This window comes from Juglans regia, chromosome 13 (assembly GCF_001411555.2).
Source record: "Juglans regia cultivar Chandler chromosome 13, Walnut 2.0, whole genome shotgun sequence".
In the NCBI taxonomy this organism is placed as follows: domain Eukaryota; kingdom Viridiplantae; phylum Streptophyta; class Magnoliopsida; order Fagales; family Juglandaceae; genus Juglans; species Juglans regia.
The window spans coordinates 22,033,194-22,054,768 of NC_049913.1; the positions used below are offsets into that span (position 1 = coordinate 22,033,194).

At 37.1% G+C, this 21,575-nt stretch overlaps 1 protein-coding gene across 8 annotated transcripts; it reads left to right on the top strand.

Annotated features, from left to right (window-relative positions):
• Positions 1 to 7,730: 7,730 nt before the first annotated feature.
• LOC109013560 (pentatricopeptide repeat-containing protein At1g13040, mitochondrial) lies at positions 7,731 to 20,888 on the top strand. Of its 8 annotated transcripts, XM_035684598.1 has the most exons (11): positions 7,731 to 8,263; positions 8,354 to 8,419; positions 8,584 to 8,986; positions 10,598 to 12,328; positions 13,381 to 13,936; positions 14,540 to 14,991; positions 19,207 to 19,269; positions 19,376 to 19,445; positions 19,897 to 19,981; positions 20,055 to 20,213; positions 20,345 to 20,888. In XM_035684598.1, exons 3-4 carry the CDS (start codon positions 8,732 to 8,734, stop codon positions 12,320 to 12,322), a joined length of 1,980 nt encoding a protein of 659 aa, XP_035540491.1. In that variant the 5' UTR covers positions 7,731 to 8,263; positions 8,354 to 8,419; positions 8,584 to 8,731; the 3' UTR covers positions 12,323 to 12,328; positions 13,381 to 13,936; positions 14,540 to 14,991; positions 19,207 to 19,269; positions 19,376 to 19,445; positions 19,897 to 19,981; positions 20,055 to 20,213; positions 20,345 to 20,888. The 8 variants fall into 8 exon arrangements, with proteins under 8 accessions (XP_035540491.1, XP_035540493.1, XP_035540489.1 ...); XM_035684600.1 differs by lacking the exon at positions 19,376 to 19,445; XM_035684596.1 differs by lacking the exons at positions 19,207 to 19,269; positions 19,376 to 19,445 and having other exon boundaries at positions 8,546 to 8,986.
• The last annotated feature ends 687 nt before the right edge of the window (positions 20,889 to 21,575 follow it).

Consider the following 21,575-nt stretch of genomic DNA (forward strand, 5'->3'; position numbering starts at 1 on the left):
AGAGGCTATTGCAACATAACAAAAATATACGTGCTTTGTGTAACACCCCCTTCTCGTAGGCTAGAAGTGTCACTTGTTTTTCATAAAATAAATCCGACAAGAGATCTCATATTTAATAAATGAACTTAAGATTTATTTTGTAAAAGAATGACTAATAAAATGTCTTCCAAAAATATTAAATGAATAATTTGAATAAAAATTTATGTCATAAAAGTAATTTTATTCTAGAAGGTTTGAAACTAAATCAACTGCTTCTTCTAATTCTGGTCTGCCTGCTCATATTCATCATTCTCATATGGGTGGTTAAAAATATAAAAATAAACTAAAATGATTCGATAACTCAGTAAGAAATCCATCACAACGTAAACATAATAAACTTAAGGTTTTCATAAAAATTTTCATGCTGAGAATTTAAAATTCATGACTGTTCATACTGATGCTTATGTTATGTATGACTGATTTAACTGAATTAACTGACTGATTTAACTGATTTATCTGATTTAACTAATTTATCTGACTGGCCAACACACTTAACCCTGTGTGCTAGGTTGTGTACCGGCTCCACATCTTATTTTTTCGTTGCCCAAGTGCAGCTCCTACAGCAAAGTCACTAACATCACACATTAATTCAAAAGGAATTGTCCAATCAGGGGATTAAACAATGGGTGCAATGGTGATAAAAGATTTTAATTGCTCAAAACAGTTTTGACATTCATTTGTCCATTCAAAGTTGACATCATGTATGAGAATTTGACAAAGAGGTTTAGAGATATGACTAAATTTTTTTATAAATCTTTTGTAAAAACCAGCATGGCCTAAAAAAGACCTAACATTCTTTACATTCCTAGGCGCAGACAAGTTTGAAATTAATTCTATTTTTGCCTTATCAACCTCAATGCCTCGTGAGGACACAATGTGTCCAAAAACTATGCCCTGCTAAACCATAAAATGGCATTTTCCCAGTTTAACAGCAGTTGATTTTCCTCACATCTGGTTAGAACAACTTGTAGGTTAGCCAAGCAAGCATCAAATGATTTTCCAAAGACTAAAAAATCATCCATAAATACTTCTACAATGTCCTCCATTAAATCACTAAAGATGCTTAGCATGCACATTTGAAAAGTAGCCGGGGCATTCCATAATCTAAATGACATTCTTTTGAATGCAAAAGTACCAAGGGGCAAGTAAATGTGGTTTTCTCTTAGTCCTTAGGGACTATCTCTATTTGATAATATCCAAAAAAACCCATCTACGAAAAAGTAGTACTTATGCCCAACCACTTTTTCTAAAATCTGATCAAGGAAATGTAAGGGAAAATGGTCTTTCCTAGAAGCTGCTTTGAGTTTTCTATAGTCTACACATATTCTTCAACCTGTGGTCACCCTAGTAGGCACTAACTCCCCCTTGTTATTTTATATCACAGTCACCCCAGATTTTTTTAGAATTACTTGTATTGGACTAACCCATTTGCTGTCCGCAATGGGATATATGATGCCTATGTCTAAAAGTTTCAAAACCCCAACTTTCACTACTTCCATCATTGTAGGATTTAATCTCATTTGCATCTCTCTAGAAGGTTTTGAGTCTTATTCTAAATATATCCTATGAGTGCAAGTAAGAGAGTTTATACATTTGATGTCAGCAATGGACCAACCAATGGCTGCTTTATGTTGTTTCAGCATGGTTATTAACTTACTCTCTTGGTTAGGAGTTAATTAAGCAGAAATTACCACTAGAAATGAATTTTCTAGACCCAGGTGAGCATATTTCAGTTCTGAAGGCAGGAGCTTTAATTCTAGCACTGGGATCTTTTCTTTAGAAGGCTTTAATGCTGCTGGAAATGCTGGTAATGACTCAAATTTGAGCTTCCACTGCACCTTAGTGGAATTTCCTGCAGCACACACAGATGACATACTGTTAGTAGGTTGAACTAAATCAAGAGAGTTCTCTAATTCCTACCATTGTTCATTTCAATCATAATTCAGCAGAAAATTTTCAAAAAGAAGAGATTCCAGTGCATTAACTTCTTGAAGACCCTCGATTTCTTTAGGCTACCTACACAAATTGAAAATGTTCAATTCTAAAGTCATGTTCCCAAAACTTAATTTTAAGATACCACTCCTACAATTAATTATAGCATTGGAAGTTGCTAAAAATGGTCTCCCTAAAATTACAGGTGCTGAAGAATTTGAATGGACAATTACTTTCATATTTAGTACCACAAAATCTATTAGGTAGTAGAATTTATCTACTTGGACCAAGACATCCTCAACAATACCCTTTGGTATTTTGATGGATCTATCAGCAATCTGTAAAATAATATAAGTGGCCTTTAATTCCCCGAAACCCAGCTGTTCATACACACTAAAAGGCAACAAATTAACCCCTGAACCCAAGTCAAGCAAAGCTTCGCCAATTTTTGAATTTCCAATGACACAAGAAATAGTTGGTGAACCAAGGTCTTTATACTTGGGTGGTGCGTGATTTTGAATTATTGCACTAACTTGCTCAGTGAGAGAGGCCTTTTTTGCACATTTAACTTCCTTTTTACAGTGCATAAATCCTATAGAAATTTAGCATAAGCAGAAATTTGCTTTATAGTATCAAGAAGAGGGATATTAATCCTGCATGTCTAAAAATTTCCAGAATTTCAGCATGCTGTTTTCCTTATGCAGAGAAAGTAATCTATGTGGGAATGAGACAGGTGTGGGGAATGTATTTGTTTCAAATTCTAGCATGCTTGGCTCACCTTTATCTTGGGAAGGGTTAGAATTTTTATCTGAGCTGGTTGCATCATGTGCAGAAATATCCACAACTTTACCATTCCTTAGAGTTGTGATGGCCTTGACAGATTTGACATTGGCATTTTCAGCATTACTCTGAATTTGCTGATTCTGTCCTTGAGGGTTGGGTTGAGGCTGAGCAGGAAATTTCCACTTTTCTTAAGCACTTAGAGAGGTGGTCGCTCTTGTGAGTGTTCCTCTAATGTCATTTATTGCTTGTGAATTCTGATTGTTTATTGTATTTTGACTTTGCATGAACTGCTGGAGGCTCACGGATAACTGTTGTATGGTCTCTTCCAGGTTCTTCTTTTGCACTGGAGGTGTGTGATTCGCATACTATGAAGGTCCTGAGGCTATTGGTGCTGAATAAGAAGCATATTAAGCAGGTCCTGGGGTTGCTGGCTGCTCATTTCTCCAACCAAAATTGGGATGGTTTCTCCAACCTGAATTATAGGTGTTAGAATATGGTCCAGAAAAATTTTTAGAGATCATATTCACAGCATTAGATTAGTCAAGTAAGACTTCTTTAAAAGCAGGAATAGTTGGGCATGCACTAGTTACATGCCCTGGATCTTCACAAATGTTACATTTTTCAGAAGTAGATGGTAGGACTGGCAACTTATTGACTTTCTTAAGCTCTATAGACTCTACCTTCTTAGAGAGTAATGCAAGTCTAGCATGTAAATCATCAGATTCTTCCAAATGATACTTTGCACCCCCACTTAAAAATTTTTTATTTTCAGATCCATCATATACTTCAGAAACATCCCAAAACTGAGCATTTTCAAACAAATAGTCAAAGTACTCAAATGCCTCCAAGGGTTCTTTGTTAAAAAATTCACCATTGCACATGGTTTCCACAAATTGTCTCATTTTTTGTTGTAGACCCTCATAAAAAAAAACTTATGACCCTCCAATTCTCATATCCATGATGAGGACATGCATTTAATAAGTCTTTAAAATGTTCCCAGCAGTGATAAAATGTTTCTACATCATTTTGACCAAAATTCATAATTTGTCTTTTTAAAGCATTAGTCCTATGCATAGGGAATTTCTTTTTAAAAAAAATTAATTTGCATTTCTTGCCAAATCCCAATTGATCTTGGCCTTAAGGAGTTTGACCAGGTTTTAGCCTTGTCCTTTAGAGAAAATAGGAACAATTTTAACTTAATGACTTCTTCAGTAAATGTTCTATCCATGAAAGTTGAGCAAACTTCTTCAAACTCTTTGATGTGCAAATAAGGGTTTTCTGATTCCATGCCATGAAAATGTGGTAGCAATAGAATCATCTCGTATTTGAAGTTGAAATTATTTGTATTCAAAGGTTGGATGATACAAGAGGGTGGGCTAGTCCTAACAGGCTGCGAATATTCTCCAAGTGTCCTATTAGGATTTACCATTTTCCTATTATTTTGATCATTTTCAGCCATGTTGCTATGAGTGTCAAATGATGATTCAAATGTTGAATTATGAGAAACAGATGAACCCGAAGATGAGGTTGATGATTCAGTCTTAGCAAGTCTATATGTGCTATCTCTAGCCCAACCAGCCATGCAAATTTAACAAAATAAAATAAAATGAAGGATAAAGTAAAATAAAAACAAATAAATAGAGTGAGAGGAAAAGATATCACCCAAGCTATGAAGAGGTTCACAGCTCCACAAACACCCTCTTAGCAATAAGATAATGTTCTGAAAACACCAGTTGTCCCCGACAACGGTGCCAAAAACTTGATGGCTTCCAAACTATTACTCCCAAGTGCAGAAGTTAACTAGTTGTAATACAAGGTAGCACCCAAGGTCATCTCCACAGAGACAAGAGGAGTTCCAACCAATTAATTGTATGAAATTGCAAAGATTCAAATTTGAAAAGAGTTTGGATGATATGTCAAGTGGGAAAAATATTTTGTATGAAAATAAGTAAACAAACTATGAAATGTTATATTCACAAGGGAGGATCTGTTGCTATTGACATGTATGGTTGATTTTCTAAAGTGCCTTGGTTTTGAATATTTTTGGGAAAGGAAATGGTCTAAACCAGACTAATTCAAATCTCAAGAAAATAAACTATTCGACTTATGACAACCAATTGAAATTTAAAGTTCACCCTAATGTAAACAGAGAGAGTTAAATGGACAATAAAGTAATTGCAGATTTTATAGAAACAATTTGACAAACACCTGGGTTACCATTTCAGACTTTCTTTTAACTTCACATGTCACCAAGATCTCTGGGTATTACTCTTCTTTCATTAATCCAATCAAGGTATTAACAATATGCAATCTGAAGAACGTAAACTAAGAGTTCATATACCAAGGCTTTAAAACAATTTATCACTAATCATCAACTAATTTTTACTTTATCACTTGGCTGAGAGATACCTCGATTGATTCAAGGTTTGGCTGTGTCTAGTGTCAACAACAGAACAGGAATAAGAATGAGAGCATCTAACAAAAACCCATTCACATAAACTTGATTTCAGAAATAGTGAATTATGTAAATTGAGACATATAGAGATCCAACTAGGGGTGATACCCGCATAGTGTGGAGCGAGGGGTACCCGGGTACCCCTCCCCACACCATGCGGGGGTTAGTAGTTTTCCCCTCGCTCCCCGCCCCCGGGAGGCGGGGGCAAGGGAAAAAATTCAATCCACCCTGCCTCTCGCCTAGGCACCACATTGTGTTTAAAAAAAATTTTTTGGTCTAAAAATATTTTTTTAGACCCAAATTATAATATAATTTAAATAATAAATTAAAATTTATAAATATAAAAAAAACTTAAACTCATTAGAGTTAGATTTTGAATTGATTTGGCCTCCTAGACCAACCTTTATATACTAAGTCCCACATTGCTTAAGGATGACTATTGTATTGCCTTGGCCTCCTATATAAAGGTTGGCCTAGGAATCTAAAGCAATCCAATGACTTGAATATAATTTTAAGTATTTATATATATAAATAAAAAAAAATTATATGTGGAGCGAAGTGGGGCCCCGCTAGGGTCATCCTGCTCCCCGCTCCCGCTAGGCCCTCTCTATGCGGGGTGGGGGACCCTGCCCGCCCATACAGAGGCGTGGCGGAAACGGGGCAGGGCAGCGGGGGTGGGGCCACCCCTAAATCCAACCAACATAAAGAGCAAATGGAAGTTTTACCTCAACCCAAGCTATAGATTTAGCCTAAATTTACCATCATCAACATCAAATCTCAACAAAATAAAAACCCTAGAAATTCTTAAAAGTTTTAGAAATGTAAGAGGAGAAAAATAAAACCAAATCTTGACACCTCTCCAATTCCAACTCTCTTTCCTATTTATCAACCCTTCCATGGTCATATTCTCTCTTTTTGTAACCGCTGCCTCCATCATTTGCTACGGACGTCTCCTTCACTTAACCGTAATGCCCCATTTTGCCCTTTACCTTCTCTTTCTCTATTTTCTTTTTGCCTCTCGAATGTTCCTTTCTTTCTTCTCCTGTTAACACACGCAGGCCTCAATTCTTTAGTGTTGTGTTATGAGCCATGGGAGCTTTATATCAGACGTGGGCCTCAACTCTTTTAATGTTGAGTTATGAGTCATGGGAGCTTTATTGTAGACGTGGGCCTTAACCTACCATATGCACAAAGTGAACTAAGTCCTTGCAAGTCTAAGTTAAATAAAACTGGGCCCAAGTCTATTTTTACTATATAATAAGTTTTTACATGTCAACAACCCAACTGTTATGCATTGTTTAATAAATACTCTCTTTGCAAATAAAACCTATTTAATCAAATGTAATAAAAGTATTTAAAACAACATTATTTCCCTTTTATCAAGTGTAATTAATGCTTTATGTGCAGAATTTTCAACCATATTTGCTCAACAAAACAACAAACAGTCATTAGCAAAAAACAAGTGAGTTAACATCGGAGCACCATTACATACTTTTACACCCCTTATCAAGCTTCTCTTCTTAGCTTCTTGAATAGGAGAGGATAGACCTTCAACACTTGAAACAAACAAGTATGGCGATAACAGAACACCTTGTCTTAAATCCCAAGAAGGCAAAATAGATGATATAAGCATACCATTAAGGAATATCTGATAAGATACTGAAGATAAACATGAAGTAATCAAAGAGATTCACTTATTATCAAAACCCAACCAAAGCATCACCATTTCCAGAAACTTCCATTCTACCCTATCATAAATTTTACTCATGTAAAATTTAATAGACATAACACAATTTTCCCCCTCATTTTTATGATAGAATGGACAACTTCATATGCTAATAAGACATTATTCGTAATAAGTCTTCCCAGTACGAAAGCACTTTGCATAAGGGATATAGCTTGAGACAAAATAAGCTTCAGTCTGTTAGTAATCATCTTTGTCATTATCTTATACATCACATTACACAAATTAATAGGTCTGAAGTCTTGTATTTTTTCAGATTTTTGCTTCTTTGGGATAAGCACAATGTAAGTAATATTAACATTAGTTGGAATAAGCCATTGATTCAAATTAGACAGCACTATTTTCACTAACAAATACTAACAATGTGCCAATATCTTTGATAAAAAATTATCACCTTTTGCCATTTAGCTACCCATAACAATTTTGTATCATCGAATTAACCATATCACTTATTATAATAAAAAAATATAAGAAATGATAATTACAGTCGTGATTATGCAAGATCCATGCAATCACTTTGAGAAAAGTGAATAAATACGGAATCTATATAAAAAATATTAATTTTTTAATAATAAACTCTACTATTTTTCATAAAAACTACATAACACTTACTCATTCTATAATTATATACAACATTACTCATAAAATATTACGTAATATAATTATTCTTTAATAGTTCAGGTCTAAGCCCTGGCCCATGCCCGCGGAGAAGCCCAGCCCACCTGAAACCCCGCCGTTTTGGTCTGTAATTCCCTCTTCTTTTTCCCTCTTTTCCTCTCCTCCCCCTTTCACTCTCTCTTTCCCTCTTTCCGCTACGCACCTCTCTGCATTACTGCTCTCACTCCTTTATCCTTCACTCTCTCTCTTTCTTGCCCTGTCTCTTCAGTCGGGTTCTGTTGCCCTTCCTGTTGTGCCGTCGCCTTCCAGCTCTGTCGCCGCCATTCTCCGTGCTGTCCGACCCTGAGGCCAGACCGGCAAGCCTTCCTCTCGCACTCTAACTGAGATCCGCTCTCCTCTGTTTTCCCTCTCATCGCTTCGTTTTGCCGTAGCACATCCCTCGGCTTCTCCCCCTCATCTTGAATGATGGGTACAATTGTCGTTGAGTCATAATGATCGTGAATGATGGGTCCAATTATCAATACACTCAAGGATATATATTCCCCTAGATTAAGATTACGGTGGACTATAATTTACAATAATTTATTAATATTATTAATCACATGGAATCGTTGATTGAACTGGAACAGCGGATGGAGTGGTAGTTTACTCACCTTGCTTTGTCTTTTGCGCGCGGCTTCCTTGCTCGTGAGGTTACGTCTTCGATTGATACTTTCTACATCACTTTTATGGAATCTGATACTAAAATAGTTGTATATATGTTGAATCAAATTGCTCTGCAGATAGTCATTCTCTTTGCAAGTTCATCCTTGACTATCAAAACCCAATTTGCAGTTCTTTCTTTGGAGGTTCGTGAATGTTCCTGATTCCGATTTGTCTTGGTCTTTGTTTCATATTGTTCAGAAATTTCTTTCAGTTGTTTGATACGTTTATATATCCTTTTGCATTTTTAGCGGTTGTCACGTATTTTGCAGGTAAATGAGATAGTTGACCTTTCTTTTTCGTTTTATAGTGGACATTTTGTTAGCACCCTCAAGGTGTTTGATATACGTTGCTGGTGAGTTTTAGCGTATAGTTGGGACTGCTTTGGTTGCCTTGCTGTGTTTGGAAGAGATTTGAGTTTGCTGTGAATTGAAGAAGCTCTGTGAGTTTTATTTGTGATGGGGGGCAAAAGTTCGAAGAGCTCGGGTCGGAGAGGAGTGGCGTCATATGGATCTGGTGGTTCTTCAACATGGAATCTGTATGGGTATACACAACCGTCATACCCTCAGCAAAACCCCTATTACATGCGGCGGCATCCCCGTGCTCCACTGCCCTCTACATCTTTTAATTATGGCTCAGAGGTACACCAGCCACAGAGAACATTGGATAGAAGATACTTGAATATTACAGATAACTACCGGTCCTTGGACGAGGTTAGGCTGTTTACAGTGTGTTTGTGATTTCGTATGTTTTAAGACATTTCTTTTGTCTTTTATTGTATTATTGCTTTAAGGGTCTTGGGGAGCAATACAATTGGAAATTTTCAACTGTGTTGAATTAGAAACTGTGGGTTTGATGTTTGGATTGTTGAATTAGCAATTTTCAACTATGGAAGTTACATGCAGGAGACACCTATGTTGGAAAATCTAATGAGGGGAATGGGGATGATGAGAATGTATTTCTTTTTTTGGTGAAAAGAATCAAAAGCCTTGACTTTTATATCTTTGAGGGTTGTATCACCTCCTAATTTGGCATCCATCTGAGATTTGTGATAAGATGAGATGAGAAGACCGTACCGAACCGATTTAGAACCGGATCAAACTCATCGGTTCGGTTCGGTCTGGTTTACCGGTTCACCGGTTTTTTTTTCACTCCTATTCAAGAGGTTTCGAATTTTTCATTCTTGGCCTCTTATCCTCCTTACTTTGTTTTTCCCTTCTTGAATTAATAATACTTGTTTACTTATAAAAAAAAAAGATGAGATGAGATGAGAATTCTGTGAGTGGTAGTGAAATAGTTTGAGTTAAGACATTTTATTGAGTTTGGGGAAATGAGAGAGAAAAATTTGAATAAATATATTATAAAGTTAAAAAACTGTTTGAATATAATTTTTGTTTTGAAATTTGAAAATGTTGTATTGTTTTTTGTTTGGAAATTTGAGAAAGTTGTAATGATTAATTAATGATTAGATGAAAAAGTTGAAGATTTGAAATTGAAAAAGTGTTTTGTATTTGAGTGATGTTTGTGAAGGAAATTATGAGAAGTTTTGAGATGAGATTAGATGGTCTCAACTCATCTCACTTCCCAAACATGGCCTTAGTAAAATCTATTAAAGTTCACAATTTTCTCTCTCAAAGATTGTTGATATTAATCAGAACCTTCTGCCTTGATTTATATTGTATTTCTGACATGACTTTATATATTAAGAAATTTGTAGTTGGCCATCTCTCTCTGTCTATGAGAAGTGCCTGAACTATTATGGAATTATAACAATGGTAAACCTCTCTGGCTGCACAAATGTTCTTTGCTACTGCTTTTGGAGTTACAGAGTTGTTGAAGCAGCGTGTCCCTTATAGAGTTTTGAGCTGATATCGAATTTGCAAGTGGGTTTTGAAGACTGGGTTTGAAATCTATACATATTGCTTATGTCAACTACTGAAAATTTCGACTCCAGTAGTACTCCACCAATAAGTTACTTGAGGGGTTCCTGTAAAGCCTCTTTTCCTGTAAATGTTGTGAAAAATAATTTTAGCACTACTTGCATTTGATATTCTATTTAGAGTTCAAGGTTTGTTTTATTATTTTTACTGTTATTATTCCTATTATTTTTGTTGTTATTATTTCTAGAGTTCCCATAACTGTGTCCTTCAGATCTTCCAAAAAGGATGTATTGACCATAGTTTACTGCTGCTCTTGCGCATGCTGGCCTATAATCTTCTAATCTAATTGTTGGTATTGATTTCACAAAGAGTTCAGTCTCATATTGATGCTTTGAATTTGTATATACTTGGGATGCAGTATGCTTAGCTTTCTTCATAAATTAGGTGCTAGGTCATTCAACCGGCGGAGCTTACCGCCTCAATTCCTTGAGGCTAATCACCACTGCGGCAAAACCAGGTAGTCTACGTCCTCCTTCTCTCCCAAATTCTGTGCATGCCCATGCATCAAGTTCCTCGTCAGGTCCTCCCAACCCACTGCTATGCACTCACTCTGATATGTCTCGCAGTCTTGGTGCACGCCGCCTCATATACCGAGCTCGAATCTCATACTTTGTTAAAGCTGGTCTCATTGACCAAGCCATCCAGGTGTTTGACGAAATGACCCAATCAGATTGCCGGATATTCAGCATTGACTACAACCGGTTTGTCGGTGTATTGGTCCGTGAATCGCGCTTTGAGTTGGCTGAGCACTACTACCACAAAATGATCTCCCTGGGCTTTTCCCTCAATCCATTTACATACTCAAGGTTCATTTCTCGATTGTGCAAAATCAAGAACTTTAGCCTCATTGAGCAGCTTCTAGAAGACATGGATAGGCTTGGTTATGTACCCGACATTTGGGCTCTTAATATATATTTGTATCTTTTGTGTCAAGAGAGTAGAATAGAATTGGCTTTGGAAGTCTTTCGTAGAATGATCGAGAAAGGAAGAGAGGGTGATGTTGCAACATACACTATACTAATTCATGGATTGTGTAAAGCAAGGAAGTTTGATGCTGCAGCTGAAATGTGGCGTGATATGATAAACAAGGGTTTAAGTCCAGATAATAATGCCTGTACAGCACTTGTTATTGGGTTATGTGATGGTGGGAAGGTTAATTTAGCATATGAGCTTACAATTGGTGTGATGAAGGGTCGGGTCAACTTTAGTAATTTGATTTATAATGCATTGATTAATGGGTTTTGTAGAGCAGGTAGGATTGATAAGGCACAAGCGATCAAATCATTCATGAGGACGAATGGTTGCGAGCCAGATTTGGTTACATACAATGTGCTATTGAACTATTGTTGTGATGGGCTTATGTTGGAGGAAGCGGAGAAGTTGATGAGGAAGATGGAGAGGACTGGGATGAAACTGGATGTGTACAGTTACAACCAATTTATAAAGGGTCTTTGCAAGGCAGACCTGCCAGATAAGGCTTATTTGTTCATGGTGAATAAGATGGAGGCCAAAGGATTGTGTGATGTTGTGTCTTATAATACCATCATTAGAGCTTTTTGCAAGGCATTTCGTACTAGAAGGGCCTACAAGCTTTTTGAGGAAATGGGGCGGAAAGGGATCACTCCAGATGTGGTGACATTCACGATTCTTGTTAAAGGTTTTCTTAGAGAAGGTAGTTCTGATATAGCAAAAAAACTTCTTGATCAGATGGCAAGCATGGGTCTATTTCCTGATCGTATATTTTATACTACGATTGTTGATCACTTATGTAAGAATGGGAAGATTGAGACAGCTCATAGTGTTTTTTCTGACATGCTGGAGAAGGGAATTGCCCCCGATGTGGTTTCATACAATGCCCTCATAAATGGGCTTTGCAAGGTTTCTAGAGTTAGTGAAGCTATGCATCTCTATGAGGAAATGCAGATGAGTGGATCCTATCCTGATGAAGTAACTTTCAAGTTAATAATTGGGGGGCTTATACGAGAAAAGAAGCTTTCATTGGCTTGTAGCATATGGGATCAGATGATGGAGAAGGGCTTTACTCTTGATGGAGCTGTGTCAGAGACTCTAATCAATGCTATTCATTCAAGAGATGCCACATGGACATGATAAATGGTTCATATTCTATATTCTCATATTTCACTTATCTATTTTGTATTATGTTTGTGATGCTAAGTTTGTATGATGCCTCAGAAGTTTCACTTAAAACAATATGCAAAAACTTGTGTGATGCCTTGGAAGTTTTATTTAAAATAATCTGCGAAGACTTGCTTTAGGGGCAGTATCTAGAGGCACTGGTAGCAGTTGTGTTCCATTTCTACGTGCAGTAAACACATTACATGCAATAAAAAGTTGTTAAGACATCCATTGGCATGCCTTTTACTTCTAAATATTTCGAAAGCTTTGCTCTGTCTGCTGTGGGCAAAGTTCCTATCTTAATCGATGTCGTAGAAAAAAAGTTTTGAATTTCATTCCAGTGATTATCTGGTTCACTCGAACATAATATTTCGATACTGGCGTGTATTTGTGTATTGTTTCAGGATATTCAGTATATATAACAACTTACATGAAACAATAATTCAGTATGACATAAATATAATTAATTCATACTTTACTTTATGCAATCTCATTTTTCAAACTGATTATGTTTTACTTAGTAGAATCAGGTTCCAACCTCATAATAGCATTCATAAACTCTCTTGAAACTTCATTTTGTTTTGCAAAGGAAGGGCTGGAATATGAAAACAACCTGCTGCATGTAATGGATTGTGAATTTGCTTATACCGCCTAGCATCAATGATTCCTATTAATGGCATGCATGTACTAACTTGTTTTTTAACTTACATGGGCTATCATGTATCGTGTCTATTCATTTTAGTAAGCAGTTTACTTTATGTTAAGTTGCTGTTGGGTTGAGTCTGTATGTAAGCTAAAAAGGATCAGTAATGCAGTATAGATTTCCCTTAGCAAAATTTGCAGTGTGTATGTAGGTTCTTTGGCTCCTTGAATTGCCAAAAACAAGAGTTCTCAATTTTATTCTTTGAATTAAGTATAATAAATTGTTGGTTCCTTGCTTGACTGTAATTTTTTTATTGTTGTTGTTGTTGTTGTTATTATTGTTATTATTATAAAACAATCACATGGAAGCATTGATTGAATTGGAACAGTGGATAGAAGAAGAGTAGTTGACCAACCTTGCCTCTTGTTGCGTGCCGCTTCCTTGCTCGTGAGGTTACATTGTGGTGACAGGGAATCGTTTAAAAAAAAAAAACTGAAGTGCCCCATCGCAAAAGCATCTCTATTCCATCGAAGATCTCTGGATTTCTTTTTGAGGGAAGCGTCTTATTTGTTTTCCGTCTCTTTTTTGTCGGAGGTGGTGAAGAAAATCTCTGCGTTTGAGCTCTGGGTGAAGAATTGTGGAGGCATCTCTATTCTGTCTGAATAGCAAGCACATCTCTTTTATGTTGGCAGTGTTGAAGAAATCTCTCTCTCTCTCTCTCTCTCTCTCTCACAGCGTTTCATTTTTGTCGTGCGTAAATAGTTTCTTTCCTTTCCCATCAACAGCCGCTCATACAAATATTCCCAATCATTTACCTGCTGTTTTTCATGTCTGGGTAATTTGTAAATTCAAGCGAAAATATGGGCTATCCCAATTCGGTGCTCTTATCTTCAAGCCAGGTTCATGCCGAAGATGCACCTGTATGTGGTGGGAGGGGGCCTCAGGTTTAAACTCTTTACATCTTTATATGAACAAATTCTTTGCTGGTTTTATAAATTGCAATGCCTTGCACATTATTGAGTTTAAGGAGGCGGTACGCTGGAGGAGAAGAGGAAAGGTGTCGGTGTGCTGAGACAGAGAGAGGAAAGGAGCTGTTTGTAATTACGAGGACAAAAATAACAATTTACTATTTGCCAACATGGATGGTGTGCGGGGTGTGGGGCTTCTGAATAGAATTATTGTTATGGAAATCATATACCAAATAATATATATTTGTTGAATCAAATTACTCAGTAGAGAGTCATTCTCTTTGCAATTTTATCCATGAGGACAATTGGAGGTTCTTGAATGTTTCAGAATGGGTCTGGACAATTCTTATATACTCAAACGTGTTTTGCAAAATGGTTGTCATTTGAAGGGCATTCTTTGATTGGTCGACTGTCTCTAGCAGCCTAATTCCAATTTTTCTTGGTCTTTGTTTTGTATTGTTAAGAAATTTCTTTCAGTTGTTTGATACGTTTATATATCCTTTTGCATTTGTCACGTATTTTGCGGGTAAACGAGATAGATGACCTTTATTTATTTATTTATTAGTGGATATTTTGCAGGTGCCCTCAAGGTGTTTGATATGTGTTGCTGGCAAATTTTAGTGTATAGTAGGGATGCCCGAGTATTCCATGCATCACCATCGAACTGACATTCTTTGTGCTTTGGTTGCCTTGCTGTGTTTGGAAGAGATTTGAGTTTGCTGCAAATTGAAGGAGCTCTAGGAGTTTTATTGGTGATGGGGGGAAAAAGTTCGAAGGGCTCAGGTCGGAGAGGAGTTGCATTATATGGGTCTGGTGGTTCTTCCACATGGAACCAGTATGGGTTTAGAGAACCTTCGTACTCTCAGAAAAACCCTTATTACACGCCACGACATCATCATGCTCCACCGCCCTCTTTTTTTAAGTGTGGGCCGCAACCATCTTTTAATTATGGCTCAGAGGCACCCCAGTCGCAGAGAACATTGGATAGAAGATACTCGAAGATTGCAAATAAAAACCGGTCCTCAGATGAGGTTAGACCATTTACAGTGTGTTTGACTTCATATGTTTTAAGACATTTCTTTTGTCTTTTATGGTATTATTGCTCTAAGGGTCTTGGGGAGCAATACAATTATCTAAGTATTTGACATGATCTTAACACAAGAAAAAGAATGAGAAAATGACAAAAGGAGAAGAGGAAAAAATTGTGGAAGTATGTATGTGTATTTTGTGCATGCTTGACTTCATTTTGTTGATCTTTAATTGTGTTTAAACACGTGCAAAGTTTTGGCTAAACTAGAGGCGACAAACAATAACTTATGACGACTTGACTTCTCAATATTAGTGTGTATCAATAGACTTTTAAAGATTTAAGATGTATTGGAGGGACTATAATAAGAGAGCATTTTTAGTTGGAAGTTACATGCTGGAGACACCTATGTTGGGAAATCCAATGAGGGGAATGGGGATGATGAGAATTATTTCTTTTTTGGTGAAGAGAATATCTTTGAGTGTTGTATCGCCTCTTGTTTTGGCAAAAGTTTGAATGGCTCGGGTTGGAGAGGAGTGGCATCATATGGGTATGGTGGTTCTTCAACATGGAATCAGTATGGGTATACACAACCATCGTGTTGGGTTTGTGGAGCCTGGTTTATTATTGTGTCGGCCCGATTTGATGACCCAACCCGACAGGGGATGTGTTATGGTTTTTTGGCTGATTTTCAATGAGGCTTGGTGTAACAACCAGGTCCGACATGAAACTCGTGTTCTATTTTTTTATATATGAATGGAAAGCCACCTGAGTTTTATCGAGTAATTTTTTTTTGGGAATAGATTATGGCCTCAAATTTTTTTTGTATTGATGGATTATGGACTTTTTATTGGTCTTTATTATTTCAGATTATTTTCTTCAGTAAAAATATTTTTATGGAGTAAGTGGGTGTTATTTTTGAGTTTTTGGCCCGACAAGTTATGGATCAAGTTAGGCTAGCATGGATGTAAGCCAAGGCACAAATATTTTTTTTAATGAGCCCTAAAGCCCCGGTGAGATCACGCCATGCACACCTCTTCCTGTTTTTCCTAGGGTTTCAACAATCTATTTAGGCATATCTCCGTATAACCTCCCACAACTAGTTCACGCCTATTTCTCCACTCTTACAGTATTGCACGTCTTCCCCTTTTATTCCTCTAGGGTTTTTCTCGATTTTTGTTGTATATATTCACCTTCTACACGTCCAGCAACAGAAGTTGCCGCAGCCTAACTTGTTTTCTAGTAATCACCTCGTTCACGTAACTGCCTCCTTTCTTCCACTCAAAAGTCACCGTGTGATAGCCCCACCGCCCAGCCTGTTGGCAAACTGTGAACCCCACGTAGCCCTGCCGCTGCCTCTATATTACCACCCCCATAGCGCCGTCCCTGCACCACCACCGTTGCACCCCTTCTCAGCCACCGTGGTACAACTCCCACTGCCCAGTCACCTGCCGCTTTCATGCCCAAACAAACATAGAAGATACCTCTGTTTTAGTTCCCGAAAACAGAGCAGATTTCTTTTTTGCTTGCCGTTGTTCGACGCAGCCCAACCGAGCGACGCCATCGCCAACCTCCTCCACGTCATAACCATTGCACAGAGAGTATCGTCGGGCGCTGCACTCCATCCAAGTTCGTCGCTCTCCTCTCGATTAGCTACCCCTGAACTCAACTCTCCTCTTTGTCCCTCTCCGTCTCTCTCTCTCTCTCGCTCATCTCTCTCCCCCTCTCTCAATCTTAGTGCTCTGCCGTCTCGTGGACCACCTTCGACCTCCACCCAGCACTGTTGTTGCGTCTCTTGTTCTCTTCTCGGTGAGTATTTCTCGTCCCTGCCTTGCCGACTGTTGCACTGTAAACACATTCATCGTTTTCTCAAGAGTCTACGTAAAGTTAGTTTTTCATATTACTTAGATATGGAATTACAGTTTTGCCCTTATTATTAGATGGTTTCAATTTGAAATTATTTTTATATTAAATCTGTTTTTACGTAGTCTTTGTGGGAAGTATAAGAAATTGTACAGAATAAATAGGATTTTTTTAAATTGTGCTATTGGTAGCAAATTATTTTTATAGTGTGTAATTTTATTTTGAACATTTTAAATATGATTAAAGCTATTTTTTTTTATTATTTAATGAAATTTTTACTAGTACTTATCTTAAGTGTTGATTGATATTAAAGAAATTTAGAGAATGAGGATATTTTAAGGTTATGAGAATTTTTAGGTATTGAAGAATTAAAATAGATATAGTAGAAGCTTAGGCTTAAATGGTGTAAATTTGCGATTGATTGAAAATTTATGGAATTATGTGATTATTTTATAGGTGATGATTTATAGTTGACTCAACATTTTTTGAGAAAAAAATTGCAAAGCTAAGAAGTCCAGGTAAGTGGGGTTCCTATGCTAGACTTTGCATAAAATAAAAATGAACTGAGGTTGATTTATGAAAATATGCATTATGTGTTTTAAAAAGAAATGTGAAAATAACCTCAGTTACTTATTTGTCATTACTCATTGAACTCTGATGAAAGAGAAAACATTTTTGTCATAATTGGTGTATACACGAGCTTATTTTTGACATTTTATTTTTGATCTATGTAAAAAGAGCGAATATGAAAATTTGTGCATAATTATGTAAATATGCTTTGGATCTGCTTTGATTACGAAGATGATATGATTTTGTTCAATACTCTGTTTGGATAAGATGTGATTTTTGAAAACTTTTGGTATGACTCTGATTTTGAATTTGATTCTGTTTCCGCTCTGTTCAGTTACGGCTCAACCACGGGTTATAATAGTGGATATGGCCCAACCACAGGTAATAATAGTGGATACGGCCCAACCACGGGTAATTATAGTGGATATGGCCCAACCACGAGTTATAATAGTGGATACAGTCCAACCACGAGTAATAATAGTGAATAAGGCTCTGTCATGGGTTATAGTATTGGTCTCTGTTTTGAGTGCACACCTTGGTGACATAGTGATTTATGTTCTGCTTGGCTATCCGCAGATGCACAACCCTACCACGGGAGTTATACATGACTTCTATTCTGATATGATATTCTGATGATGATGATGATCATTTATGCTATGTCAAATGATATTTTTGAATGAATTTATTTCTGAATCTTCGCTCTGATATTTTGATAACATGTTCTGTTTCCGCACTCTGAAAGTAAAAATGTTTTGTTCTGTATTCTGATCTCTGTAAATGCTCATGTTTACACACTAGTATATGTCTTCTGCTTACTGAGTTGTTGATAACTCACCCTTTATCTCCAAATACTTTTCAGATAATTTTGATGGTTCAGTTGGAGAACAGGAGTAAGAAGTTTTAGCAAGGTGTTATGATCGTAGAGGAATAAGTACCCGAGGGTACAAGTGCTTATTTGAGAGTTGTAGTTAGAAAACTGATTTAGTTTTGGTTATTTTGATTTGATGAGTTAAGGATATTTTTGAGTTTTGGAGAGTTATTAATTTATGTTACTGAGAATTTCTTGGTTGTCCCCACGAAGTAGCATAGATATTTGGGTTGATTAAATGGCTTAACATTTTATGGAGTTTTCTGGATTTTATAGTTGTGTTATTGAAGTTTGATGTTAAGTATTAAAAGCTAACTCTACGGACCTCCGGGAACGGGGCGTTACACTTGGACCATGTTCTTTTTGGGTTGGGCCCATATTTTTGGCACTGTTTGCGACTTGGGAAGCACCAGACAAAAAGTTTGCTTGACATTCGCTCTAGCGAAGCTCAGATAGAGAGTTCGCTCGAGGTTCGCTCAAGTGAATGCCAGACAGAGAGTTCACTCGAGGCTCGCTCGACACCACGCTTGAGCGAATAACGTAGAAAAGTGAAAATTAGAGCTTTTGCCGTGTAACCCTATATATTGGCTTTTGCCGTGTAACCCTATAAATATATACTTAATGAACAATATAGTTGTCTGAATAATGATTTTTAGCCCCAATGTTTATTTTGTCATTCCTTAGCATAATAAAATCTTCTGCAGCTCTATGGACGTAAGCACGTTGCCAAACCACGTTAATTTTATGTCGTGGGATTGATTGTTTGTTTGACTTTTACTTTTCTCTCATCGTTTTCACAACACGTCGTACCCTCAGCAAAACCCTTATTACACACCTCAGCATCCCTGTGCTCCACCACCCTTTACTTCTTTTAATTATGGCTCACAACCATCTTTTAATGGCTCGGAGGTACCCCAGCTGCAGAGAACATTAGATAGATGATACTCGAAGATTGCAGATAACTACCGATCTTTGGATGAGGTTAGACTATTTACAGTGTGTTTGTGATTTGATATGATAAGTGCCTTAACTATCATGGAATGTTAACAATGGTAAAACTATGGCTACTCGATTTTCTTTGCTACAGCTTTCGGAGTTACAGAGTTGTTGAAGCAACGCATCTCTTTTAGAGTTTTGAACAGATATCAAGCTTGCAAGTGGGTTTTCACCAATGGGCTTTGAAATCTATCATTTATATCTAAATGTCAACTTCTGAAAACTTCAACCTCCAGCATTCTACCAATAAGTTGCCTAAGAGGCTCCTGTAAAGCCTCTTCTCCCTAGAATATTGTGACAATATAAATGCAAGTAGGTTGCCTTGTGGAAAAAAGGTCGGATTATGTCTCTTCAGTAAGTTCCACTTCTAATTACGAGTTGCAAAATGTGGGATGATAGCCAAAATTTCTATCATCTTATGAACATGGCCAGAGTTATTATTTCCTTTCTTGACATCTTGTAATTCTTTCATTCCTTGTTTGCGTCTGTCTCAAGCACTCATTGTATCATTGATATTTTTCTATACCTACTCTGAAACTTCTCCGATTGACAAGTCCTTTATCAAATTTAAATGTTCATATTTTTGCTGAATAATGGAATAATTGATCACAGGTTACTGCTGCTCTTGCACATGCTGGCCTAGAATCTTCTAATTTAATTGTTGGTATTGATTTCACAAAGAGCAATGAGTGGACAGGTTCAGTCTCATCTTGATGTTTTCAATTGTATCTATTTGGGATGCAGTATGCTTAGCTTTTTTCATAAATTAGGTGCTAGGTCACTCAACCGATGAAGCTTACATCACATCGGAAATGGTCAAAATCCCTATCAACGAGCTATATTTGTCCTATTTGTGGTGAACTTGTACAGGTTTGCCCTATTTGCCTTACTCTAATCAAAAGGACATGGCCTTTGGTTGTGGGCATCAGGTAAATTACTCTGCATTTCTTTTCTGTTTTATTAGCACCTTTAGGTTAAAATAAAAAAATATTTCTATTACAGATTTTTTTTTTCCATATTTTAAATAATTCTTAAATAATTCCTCTCTTTTATGTGGCAGACTTGTTGTGACTGGAGAAGATCTCGAAGTGTGCCCCATTTGCCGGCTTGCAATCGAGACTAGAATAAGGCTCTATTGATTGGCTTTGCTTCACATCTGTGAGATTATTACAGCTCGTGTTTGGTTCAGTGGAAGCTGCACAATTTATCATATGATTTATAGGCAGCAATTTTGCTTTAGGGGCACCAAAGGTTAGCTGTCGAAGAGCATTTATCAAGTATTACCTTTTTTTTTCCCCCCCATTTAAATATGCAAATGGTTTTGGATGAGCTATGCCAGAGAATTGGAAGTTTTGGGATGAGCTACTTTTTTAACACATGAACATAAGTTTGGGATTGTATGGCAATAAGTGCTTTTCATGGTTGTTGCTACTTTTAACATCTCTGGCTTTTAGAGAGTGGTGATTCCATGTGTGGTCCAAACAGTCGGTGGTTGCTCTGTGAAAGTGAAGATTTATGACAAAACTCCTGTATGGATATTCAGAGATGTTGCGAAGTAAGTCTGCATGACACAATGTACGGATGCATGCCATCTTATTTTCTCACTTAACATGCATCATGATCCGTCTTCAGTTAAGAGGAAAGATCCAGATACTAAAATAAAGGGGTTGCCATTTTTTTGTCAGCGTTATCAAAAGCATCAAAATGCAGTACACATTAATTCAAGACGTGGAAATACTTAAATCCAATAGTAGAAAATATTTATTTGGTATGCGGTGACAATGTTATTATTGGTAATCTCAATCAGGCTCGGCCACCAAAACACTTGTTCCCCGCACATTGCCTACTAGAGGGTGCCGTAAGAGCGGTTTGATGCAATCCGACTTGCGGTCTGTAAAGCCAGAAGGAGGAATTGTGGCTGCTTGATTTGTGTTATATTTTGCTGTTTGGACTCGCTAAAGGAGAGATCTACTTCTTCGTTCTCTTGATCCTTGGTTAAGAGAAGCAGTAACAATAGGAAGATGGCAAAAGAAAGATGGTGTGAATCATCGAAAAAAATGTATGACCATTAGTTGCTGTATCGGCACGTGGTCCTCACATGCCTGGGGATGAATGAAGTTTGCTAGATCTGAGAGATTTGAACTGTTGAGTCATTTGGTTTAGTGCTTGAAGGGAAAAGAAACATGGAGGTGCAGTGGCTCATGGATCTCACATGTAGATCAGGCCGTGCATAAGCCTTACGCGTCGACAATTTTTACAATCTTCTTCCATCATCAAAATGATCGACACTT

What these genes read in the sequence shown, in the direction of transcription:
- LOC109013560 (XM_035684596.1), top strand. Translation starts at nt 8,732, where the DNA reads ATGGGGGGCAAAAGTTCGAAGAGCTCGGGTCGGAGAGGAGTGGCGTCA. An exon ending in ACTACCGGTCCTTGGACGAG is followed by an intron (nt 8,987 to 10,597) that starts GTTAGGCTGTTT and finishes TTCATAAATTAG; the next exon opens with GTGCTAGGTCATTCAACCGG.